Here is an 11,753-nt window from a genome sequence, read left to right as displayed (position 1 = left end):
AACATAATTCATCTATTGGTTAACGTTGCGTAGTGCGCTGGTTTTCATAAATATTTTGGAAATTGAATAAGTTTACAAAATTTGAACAAAATAGCAGCACCTATAAATTTTGATAGATCCTTTTTTTCATGAAATTACTGAGTAAGGGTAAGTTGGTTGTTACTAATTTGAGTAAGCGCCAGTAAAAGCAAATTGTAAGAGGAAATATTATTCTTTAACATATACATTGCATAGTAAAAGTCTAGTTTATAGGTTTTTGAACTACGCATAAATTTCTATAAAGCCATTCTTTTTGATTGACATCAATAAAGTTTTCTTGAATAAATTTCATCAATTTTTATTAACCTTCGGTTACTCACGCTGTTGCATTTTGTACAACACGTGTAGGTTTTTGAATGCCATATTGTTATAAAGTTACAAATCGCTGTTTGACTAACGTATATTCTGCAATTAACTTGTTATGAGCAAAATGTCATAATCATTCAATGCATTAATACTTTAAATTGTTGGGAAAATGGATTAGCATAAACTGACATCACAGAAACGAAGCAATCAGCATGTGAGGTGTATCGCGATTGGCCCTGGAATTTTCTCTCGTTTCTTCATGAAAAAATGGTGTCTGTATGCAGCAAAACTATCAGCAAATATAAAATGTTCAAAATGTATTTGTTGGTGGTCGAGTCATTCGGGGTCAAAATTAAGGCACTTAAGGTATACTATATTCATCAAAGTTGTGTATTTTTACTATTTATATAATTTTGTAATACATGAAAAAGTCATACAACAATTACAAAAAGAGCTAAATAGAAAAAACTGATTTTACAAATTTATATACAATGAATAAGATTTTTATATCTTCGCTGAATAGATAGAAGGTTACTGTATTCAACAAAATTTCTTGTAATAATATGTTCTAAAACTTTGCAGAACACATCAATGTGTTATATTGAAACTGAAGAAAAATAATTTTTTTATTTCACTTTTAGGGGGATTAATCAAAATTTAAATTGCACCAGACGATAGAGCTTTCAATTTCAAGAAATTCTTCCAAAGGTTCCATAAACCTAAAACCAAGTTTTCCCAGTCAAAATTCTAGTGCGCATGTCTTTTTGGTTTTGGGCCATTGTGCGCGCGACTAATCGTATTACAAAAGTTGGCGCGAGTGTTCGACGGTTAATATCTTTTGATCGGCAAAATCGATTCTAATCGATTCAAATCGATCTCTAATTTGATGCCAAAATAATTCAAACTAGATAAATTATCTTAGATGATCTCGTTATATATTATTGTAAATTTTAATGTGTTGTATTCAATTGCTCATAACTTTCAAATTAAACGTCCAATCAAAAAACAAATCAATAGTGATTTATTAGGTTATGTTACCTTTCAAATGAGACTAATAGCACCTAAATCGGTTTAGTTATCTCTAAGAAACAGGCGATAATTATTACCTTGTCAAAACAGGTTTTTTAAGCATAACTTTTAAACTACTTGTTTGTTTTCAATAAAATTTACCCGAAAAATTTGGCGTTAACAAGAGCTTTCATTTGGTACTAAGATCGTTGAAATCGGTCATGTAGTTCTGGAGAAAATCGTGTCACGTAATTTTTACATTTTTACTTATAACTTTCAAACGAAATGTCTTCAATAGTGATATACTAGGCAATAATACCTTTCAAACAAAAGTAATAGCGAACAAATCGGTTTAGCCATCTCCGAGAAGCAGGCGATAGAAAAGTTGCGTCGCGCACATACACATACACACACACACACACACACACATACACACATACACACACACACAGACATTGCTCAGTTCGTTGAACCCTGTCGACTGGTATATGTGGCTCGGCCCTCCGGCCCTCGGATCGATTTCGTATTTTTCGACCAATTTTTAAACCTTTGTTATAGTATAACAAAGGTAAAAATATTTGAAATGAGGCAAAAAATATGGTGCAAAAGGTACTATACCCCCTCAATCCGTGTTACACCTTTTTAAGAATGTTGCACGATGTGCCATCAAATACATAAGAAAATAAGGCGGTCAAGATTTTTTTGCAATGAGTCTTACGCGTACATTTCAGCTTTCGTGTCTATGGACTTTTCTGCTCATTTTGGCAGGACCCGACCACAGAAACGATTAAAAGCAACTACGAACTTAATTATTCAAATGATGCGTAAAAGAAACTATTTCTCAGTAATTATGTGACTTTGTACTATGACTTTGTCACTATGTAACTTTGTAAACAAAACATAAACCGAGAATATAAGAGATAAGATTCCATTTAAGAATTCAGTTCCAAGCATCTAGCAACAAAATAAAAGTTTGTGTAAACGAGAAATTCTCCATAAAATACATGCCATAGTTGTAGCATTGACTAAAAAAACTGGTTCTCTCATATATGAAATTCTACAATGACGCTCGAAAATAACTATTTAGGTTATCTAAACAAAGGTTTCTGTCAATACGTTTTGTAATTTTTGATAATAAAGTGCATGAGGTTCCCAAAAGGTGACTTGACAGGAGCGGCGCGTTACTGCATCGAGTATATTTTAGATTAGACAATTTTTAGCAACGTGTGAAATGCAACATATAGAATGCGACATGTTGCTAGTTGTTGCTTGCATTAATTGTGGGAAGGACCAACCGGCAGCAAATTTAGGATTTTTACAACTTACATTTGCAATAACTTGAGAACGACATAAGAAAAAAGTTTATGTGACATAATTTGTTCAAAATTATGCGTAGAATTTGCGTAAAATTACACGAAGAATTTTATTTTAGTTTTACAAAAAAGCAGCGTAGGGTTGCGGTTCCACCTCGTCATACGCAATCATGATTCACACTTTATTTCGAGTTTTTAAAAGAATTATATCCACAAGTACTCAAGTTTTTGGCACGAGATAAATCTCTCACTTCTTGCATATACACCCATTTAGACAGATAAAATATTTCAAAATTTACATTTTTTACAGACACAGATGTTCTTGTTCAGCGGCAATTCGTCATACGGAAACTGCACTTTGTCATGACGAAGTTTTGCTTTCGTCCACCATGGACAAACACAATTGTTTACAAAAATTTATGCATGTATTTGTTATGCCGTGTGCATGAGCTATTGGCCTTGCCAGCGTTGAAAGAGATTTCGTAGGCTGCTCGCACTTACAGGAAATCTCGTGCCGAACTGTCAACGCGTGTATTCCGAAAGGCATCGAGCAGAAGTTGTCAGTGGGACCGAAAGGGTTGAATACGCTACAGGTGACCGAGCACTAGTAGTAATCGTCGGTAAGCCTATTCGGATCAGCCAACAATACAGAAATGAATTTATTGCTACGTCAAACAGACTACACTCACATACAAATAAAATACAATAAAATTTCTTTGATTAAAAAGCACACAAATCACGCTAAAATTATATCTAAAAATTATATTAAAATTGTTATTATTAGTAAAAGTTGGACAGTACGAACATAAATTGTAGGACTAAAAATGTGAGTAATTGTAAAATTAAAAATAGTTTGCTAAAACTTACAACTAAATGCGAAATAAATAATTACAGCTTAAAAGCGACTCAAACATAACCTCACCACCGAGTTGACTATATAGAGGTCCGAAGTCATTTATCTACTGTGCCAACAAACTTTTAAGATTTTTACGTAAAATCTTGCGAAATGCCACGGCCTAAGAACACACCTGTTACAATTGTGACGCCTCCAGAAGCTTCGACCGGAGAATCAGATGAACCATGTCCGTGCGGCCGTCCTGATGAAGCAGAAACCAACATGGTGCAATGCGAACGCTGCTATCGCTATTATCATTTTACGTGTGCCAATGTAACCGCAAGCATAGCAGCAGAGGATCGTCAGTTCGTATGTGTGGCCTGCATACCTGTCGTGGAACCAGTTCCTAGTGTGGCTAGTTCTAAATCCGGAAGGTCTACAACTGCAAGTGCTAAAGCAAGAGCTGAGCTTGAACTACAACGTCTAGAGGAAGAAAAGGAGATGGAGAGAAAGTATATTGCCAAAAAATACAATATTCTCCACACGCAGCTGGATGAGGAAGAGGAAGGGAGTGTAAGAAGTCGTCGATCGCGGCGCAGTACGCAAAGGATGCAAGATTGGGTAATGAGCCAATCAGTCCCGACTACGAGTGCCAGTACCGGGTCACAACAAATCCCCACTGGTGTTCCGTCCCGGACCGGAGCCATACCGAAACAAACTCCTTCAGTACTAGCTTCGCAAAAGTTGACCACTTCATCTAATCCCAATGTGCAAGCAGTGCAGTTGCAATCTACCGTGTCGAATGCTGTTGTTCCAATCAGAAGCCGGCCGCTAATTCCTCAGAACGCGAATATGTTGCCCTCTAGCGCTGCTAGCGATAGTGCTCCGCTAAGTGAAGCTGCAGGAGGCGCAAATGCTAATCCGTTATCCCTGATGAATGTTTCCGTTTCGCCATTACAAAATTTCGATCAGTCGGTACAGCAGCTGTACGAGTTTGAAAGGAGGATGGATGCACTGCAGCTGCAATTGACTAACAAATCGCCAAGTGAACATCTGCAGCAACCTAAGTCAAATCCGTTACACTCCAATAAAGTGCCAGATGGACAATGTACCGAATCCGTTGCGGAATCCAATCATGCAAATAGGGTATCGCAATACGAAGTTCCAAAAGATAATGGCAACGTACCTGTTAGCAGTTCGGTAAGTCAAACGTGCTCTAGCTCAATGAATGTTACCACTTGCTGTGGACAAATAAACACGACAAGCTTGTCCATATTCGATACAACACCGCCTTATACACGGCCAGTTGTTTCAGTATATCAAAATATACCCCACACCTCGACCGGACCGCGTCCCACCCCTTCTTGCTTACCATTCGTTCCGTCGCACATGAGTACCCCTCAGCATGTCACGCCGCCCCCCTTTGTATGCACGGTATCATCTCATTTGTCACCAATTGTTTCACCAATCGTACCAGAATCTGGTGCAAACCCCGTCGCCCCTCCCGCTACCGTCTCCAGACAGCTGTTTAGTGTTCCCAATGCCCAACAACTCGCCGCCAGACACGTCGTTCCCAAAGATCTTCCTATCTTTACGGGCGATCCAGTCGAGTGGCCATTGTTCTTGAGCAGCTTGCAGAATTCAACAGAGTTGTGCGGATATTCAGATGGAGAAAATCTAATGCGGCTCCAACGTTGTCTAAAAGGAAACGCCCTGGAAGCAGTTCGGAGTTACTTACTGCACCCATCGTCAATGCCTTTAATCATCGATACACTAAGAACATTGTACGGGCGACCTGATTTGATAATCGGTTCGCTGCTAGCGAAAGTGCGTTCTACTCCTACACCAAAACCCGAGTGCCTGGATACCATTATCAGCTTTGGACTGGCTTGCAAGAATCTATGCGGTCATCTCCGTGCAGCTGGTCTTCACAATCACCAATCAAATCCTATTCTCTTACAAGAGTTAGTAAATAAACTGCCCGCGAATATAAAACTAAATTGGGCACTTTTCAAGCGGCAGCAGCCGGTTGTTGATCTCGCTACGTTCGGCAACTTTATGGATGAAATCGTGACGGCGGCCAGTGATGTTTCATGCGTTTACGAAGCCGAAGGGTATCGCGCTAACAAGCAGGAGAAAAATAAATCCAGAGAGAAGATGTACGTTAACACACATGCAGCGAATGATACGAAGGAAAAGCCGAATAATATCCGCAAAGAAATTCAACCGAAGCCCTGTCTGGTTTGTCACAACGAAGGCCATAAAGTGAGAGACTGCTACACTTTTCGAAACAAGAGCTTGAGTGACCGCTGGAAACTGGCTCAAGAGCGACATTTATGCCGTCGATGTTTGGTATCTCATGGAAAATTTCCGTGTAAAGCCACTGTATGTGGTGAAAATGGTTGTGAGGAACGTCATCACAGACTTCTTCATCCTGGAAAACCCCCTATTTCTGAAGCTCCAAAGACGACCAGTACTGTAACTGTACATCGTCAGCTCCAACAAACCATCATGTTTCGGATACTACCTGTTACCCTGCATGGAAACGGTAAAGCTATCAAGACTTATGCCTTTCTGGACGATGGGTCGTCCGCGACGTTAGTTGAATCTCAAATTGCAAACGAATTGGGAATAAAAGGTGACGTGCATCCGCTTTGTTTACAATGGACCAATGACATTGCACGCACGGAGGATGATTCACAATTGGTCAATCTAGAAATTTCCGCTGCAGGCCATCTGAAACGGCATGCTCTGAAAATGGTCCATACTGTTAAAAATTTAAACTTGCCGGCTCAATCGTTAGACTATTCGTTGATTAGCGATCAGTTTCCCTATCTGAGTGGGCTGCCAGTGGAAAGTTATGAATCGGTAACACCTACTATTTTAATTGGACTCGACAATTCTCATTTGAAAACCGCCCTGAAACATCGTGAAGGCTCCAGTAATGAACCAATCGCTACCAAAACACGCTTGGGGTGGACGATATTTGGAGCGATAATGGCTAAAACAAACAATAAGGCCCAGCACCAGCTTCACATCTGTGCCCGTTCGCCTGATACAGAGCTGCATGAACTGGTAAAAGAGTTTTTCTCTTCGGAAAATGTAGGTACAACTATTTTACCGAAAACGGAAAGCGATGACGACTTACGTGCCCGCGCCATACTTGAAAGTACTACAGTTCGAACCGCTTCGGGAAGATTTCAGACCGGGCTGCTCTGGAAATACGATAATGTGAAATTTCCAAACAGCAGACCCATGGCAGAGAAAAGATTCCAGTGCCTTGAACGTCGCTTGGCTTCCAAACCAGAGTTGTATATGAAGGTACGTGAGCAGGTGAAAGAGTATCTGTCTAAGGGATACGCTTACAGAGCTAGCAAAGTGGATTTCGATTCTTTCAGTAACAATCGGATGTGGTTTCTGCCTCTAAACGTCGTGATTAATCCAAAAAAGCCTAACAAGGTGCGGTTGGTGTGGGATGCTGCTGCTAAGGTCCAGGGTCAGTCGTTGAACTCTGCTTTGTTGTCAGGTCCCGACCTTCTTACACCACTCCCAGCAGTTCTGAGTCCCTTTAGACAGTTCCAGGTGGCTATAGCTGCAGATATTTCCGAAATGTTCCACCAAATTATCATTCGACCGGAAGATCGTTCGGCGCAGTTATTTTTGTGGAGGGATTATCCATCGCAGGCATTTGATGTCTTCATCATGAAAGTGGCAACGTTCGGCTCAACCTGTTCACCTTCTGCTGCGCAGTACATCAAAAATCTAAACGCCGAGGAGTTTTCTAAAGAGTATCCCCGTGCAGCCGAAGCAATCAGGAAACATCACTATGTGGACGATTTTTTGTATAGTGTGGACACGACGGAGGAGGCAATTCAGCTTGCGCAACAAGTAAGGGAAGTACACTCCAAGGCGGGGTTTTATATCCGTAATTGGCTCTCAAATTCAAGCGACGTTCTCACACGGGTCGGGGAAAACAGCGCGGAAACTTCGAAGTGCTTTGCGGTTGACAAGTCTGTGTGCAGTGAGCGTGTTCTCGGTATGATTTGGAACCCAACTACGGATCTATTTGTATTTCAAGGCCTGTTTTCTGAGGATATGCTGCCGTTGATCCAGTGTGCTGAGGTTCCTACCAAGCGACAAGCTCTGCGGGTTGTCATGAGCATATTTGACCCTTTAGGGCTGGTAGCGGTGTTCGTGATACATGGAAAAATTTTGATTCAAAATATCTGGCGTTCGAAGATCGACTGGGATGAGCGAATATCTGGCGAACTCTTTAGTCACTGGGAGCGATGGACAAATCTGTTGCGGCAACTGGAGCAGATTCAAATACCTCGCTGTTACTTTCCTGGCAGTTCAGTGGAAGCATACCATACAATTCAATTACACACCTTTGTGGATGCTAGTGAGGAGGCCTTCGCAGCGGTAGCATATCTTAGAATCGTCGAGAATGAAACGGTTCGTTGCGCTCTTGTATCAGCAAAGACAAAAGTCGCTCCACTAAAACCCATGTCCATTCCCAGACTTGAGCTAAGTGCAGCAGTTCTCGGGGCGAAACTGGCCAAGGCAGTTGCGGAGAATCACACTCTAACCATAAATCGCCGTGTTTTTTGGAGCGATTCCCGTACGGTGCTTTCCTGGCTGCGGTCAGACCAAAGAAAATATCGACAATTTGTTGCCTTTAAGGTGACAGAAATTCTTGAGCTTTCTGATGTCAATGAGTGGCGGTGGGTTTCTTCTCGCTTAAACGTCGCAGATGAAGCAACAAAGTGGGGAAAGGGACCATGCATCAACAACGACAGTCGCTGGTTCCATGCGCCAAGTTTTCTGTATCAGCCGGCTAGCCTTTGGCCACAACAAGATCAACGTGATAGTGAGACAGTAGAAGAGCTTCGCCCAGTTCACATTCATAGGCAAATTGCTGTGGACCAGTTAATTTCGTTTGGTCGGTTTTCTAAATGGGAGCGCATGGTGAGAACTATAGCCTACGTATTTCGATTCGTCAGGAAGCTTCAACGCAGAGTCAAGAACCAGAGTGTGGATAGCCAGGAATGGTTTAGTCAAGAGGAGATTAAAACGGCAGAGTCAATGGCTTTCAAGCAAATCCAGCAAGAAGCGTATGCAGATGAAATCGTCATATTCACCAAGAACCAGCAGCTCAAAGTGGAGCAACGAATAAAACTGGAGAAAATCAGCCAGCTTCGCAAATTATCTCCGTTTCTGGATAAGCAAGGAGTTCTTCGGATGGACAGCAGGGCGTCTGTTACCACGCAAGTAGCGACGGACTTCAAGGCTCCAGTGATTCTTCCGAAAACCCATTACGGAACTCAGCTGTTAGTAAACTGGTACCACCGTAAATACAATCATCGTGTTGCGGAGACTGCTGTGAATGAAATGCGCCAGAGATTCTATGTTTCGGAGATGAGAGCGGTTTTTCGAAAGGTTGGCAAACTCTGTCAATGGTGCAAGGTGTATAAGGCAGTTCCTGCGGCTCCCAGAATGGCACCACTACCTGAGGAGAGGATGACAGCATTCGTTCGCCCGTTTTCTTTCGTTGGGGTCGACTACTTCGGACCAATGATAATCAAACAAGGGCGCAATAACGTGAAACGATGGGTAGCAATATTTACTTGCTTGACCGTTCGCGCCGTACATCTTGAGCTGGCCTACAGCTTATCTACCGAATCTTGCAAACAGGCGATTCGGAGGTTTATTGCGCGGAGGGGGGCTCCAGCTAAAATATTTAGTGACCAGGGTACAAACTTCATCGGAGCAAGTAATGAGCTGAAAAGGGAGCTACAGCAGATTTATCCCAATCTAGCGTCAACGTTTACTAATGCAAATACGCAATGGCATTTCAACCCACCGTCTTCGCCACATATGGGGGGATGTTGGGAACGCATGGTTCGGTCGGTAAAGAGCGCTTTAGCTTCGTTATCCACGGTACGAAAGCCAGATGATGAAACGTTTTGGACACTGCTGATCGAGGCGGAATCGATCGTAAACTCTAGGCCGCTTACTTACCTGCCAATAGAATCCGAGACACATGAAGCGTTGACACCGAACTGCTTCCTGATGCTTAGTACCAGCGGGGTAAACCAACCAGCTAGGCCACTGATTGACGGAAAATGGGGACCTTGTTCTAACTGGAAGGTTTGTCAGCAACTTTTGGATCAGTTCTGGAGTCGTTGGGTAAAAGAGTACCTTCCCACGATTACCAAACGTACAAAATGGTTTCAAGATTGCAAACCAGTACAGGTAGATGATCTCGTCGTAGTGGTAGAAGAGAACCAGCGCAACGGGTGGCTACGGGGACGAGTTATTCGTGTGTTCCCAGGTCGTGACGGTCGTGTACGCAGTGCAGAGGTGCAAACAGCAACTGGGATAGTACATCGCCCAGTGATCAAGTTAGCGGTTCTGGAAGTAGCAGGTACAGCTGGAGTGAACACGCAGCAATACGGGTCAGGGGATATTCCGAACGGCATCGAGCAGAAGTTGTCAGTGGGACCGAAAGGGTTGAATACGCTACAGGTGACCGAGCACTAGTAGTAATCGTCGGTAAGCCTATTCGGATCAGCCAACAATACAGAAATGAATTTATTGCTACGTCAAACAGACTACACTCACATACAAATAAAATACAATAAAATTTCTTTGATTAAAAAGCACACAAATCACGCTAAAATTATATCTAAAAATTATATTAAAATTGTTATTATTAGTAAAAGTTGGACAGTACGAACATAAATTGTAGGACTAAAAATGTGAGTAATTGTAAAATTAAAAATAGTTTGCTAAAACTTACAACTAAATGCGAAATAAATAATTACAGCTTAAAAGCGACTCAAACATAACCTCACCACCGAGTTGACTATATAGAGGTCCGAAGTCATTTATCTACTGTGCCAACAGCGTGAGTGTTGACAAAAGCAAGAATACTTCCCTTTCTTTTTTTCTCACGCAAAACCCTGAACAATATCAGCAACGCTGGCAAGGCCAATTCAACTGGCACCAAAACAATGCAAGTAGTTTGAATCAGAGTTTAGATATCGATGTTTTTACTCCGAGTAATCTGCTGATGTGCTGCTGATGCTCTTCGTCATATTCAAAGCGGATAGTAAAACCAAGAGGACTTTTATTTTTGAAAAAAAAAAAATGGTGAAAATAGCGGTTTTCTTTCATTATCTTTTTTCGATTACTAAAGGACAATGCATAAATATTGATGCAATGTACATATTATTTTGAATGTAATTCGCCTCAAAGTTAGTTATATTGCTTGTTTTTCACGCCTATGTCGGGAAAGTAGATGAAGCCGTCCAACACCCTATTAACAAATCTTCTTCTTCGTCATTTTCATAAAATAAGTAGTTTTCGAGATAGCATTTTTAAAAAAAAAATCATATTTGTAAATACGCCCTTTTTAAAAGTTACTCTTGACGAAAAAATATGTTTCATGGAAAATGAATCCGTGCGTGGTTAAATGTATTAGTAAAATTTCGAAATCAAAAATAGTCGTGACAAACCGTTTTAATTGCTCTATAACAATATTATAACAAATTTTGATATAATAACAAAACTTGTAATAATTCTGATTGCCTCATTATTTGTCAGATCAAAAACATAACAAATTCTGTTATTTCTATCTAATTGAGATATTTTTTTTGTTATCTTTTTGTTTTAATCATTTACTCGGGTAGTTTTCGAATAATTTCCTATTAACTGTTTCCCTAATATCTGCTTGTAGTAATTTGGATTTAACTATTACTGTTCGAAAACTGCGACAGCATGTTCGGCCTACTTATTGAGTATATGCTGTCTTTACTCGCTATCGCTCGTTAGGACTCAACTAAGGGATAGCCCCTACTAGTCAGTAAACCTAGAAATATGCTTGCACCTAAATTCAGGTGATCCTCACGGGGTTGCTAGAGCTTGAGAAATGCTTTTTTGCAGTAGAGCTTGAGAAATGCTCTTTTCTTTTCTTCGTTATCCCATATTCTGCTTAAACGCAAAAGATTAACTTTGAATTGTTTTTATGACGGTCAATGTTAACCTTAAGAATATATTCTTATTAATGTATGATATTATTCGAGAAACGTTTTCAGGAAAAATAAAATTTCGGGAAAGAAAATATCGGGAAAACGGGGCAAAGAGATGAAAGAGTCTATTCGGGAGAGTTGTACTACGCGTAACGCTGCTATATAGACAGTAGGATCGTTACACTAGCTCCGTAATTATCCTGTACCCTAATTACCGAT

The 11,753-nt window shown here is 40.8% G+C and overlaps 1 protein-coding gene across 1 annotated transcript; it reads left to right on the top strand.

The window, feature by feature from the left end:
• Nucleotides 1–3,672: 3,672 nt before the first annotated feature.
• LOC128740118 (uncharacterized) lies at nucleotides 3,673–10,044 on the top strand. The gene has a single exon (XM_053835629.1). It carries the CDS (start codon nucleotides 3,673–3,675, stop codon nucleotides 10,042–10,044), a length of 6,372 nt encoding a protein of 2,123 aa, XP_053691604.1.
• Nucleotides 10,045–11,753: the final 1,709 nt, after the last annotated feature.

Source organism: Sabethes cyaneus, chromosome 3 (assembly GCF_943734655.1).
Source record: "Sabethes cyaneus chromosome 3, idSabCyanKW18_F2, whole genome shotgun sequence".
Classification (NCBI taxonomy): Eukaryota; Metazoa; Arthropoda; class Insecta; order Diptera; family Culicidae; genus Sabethes; species Sabethes cyaneus.
This window is presented reverse-complemented; position numbering and strand designations above follow the sequence as displayed.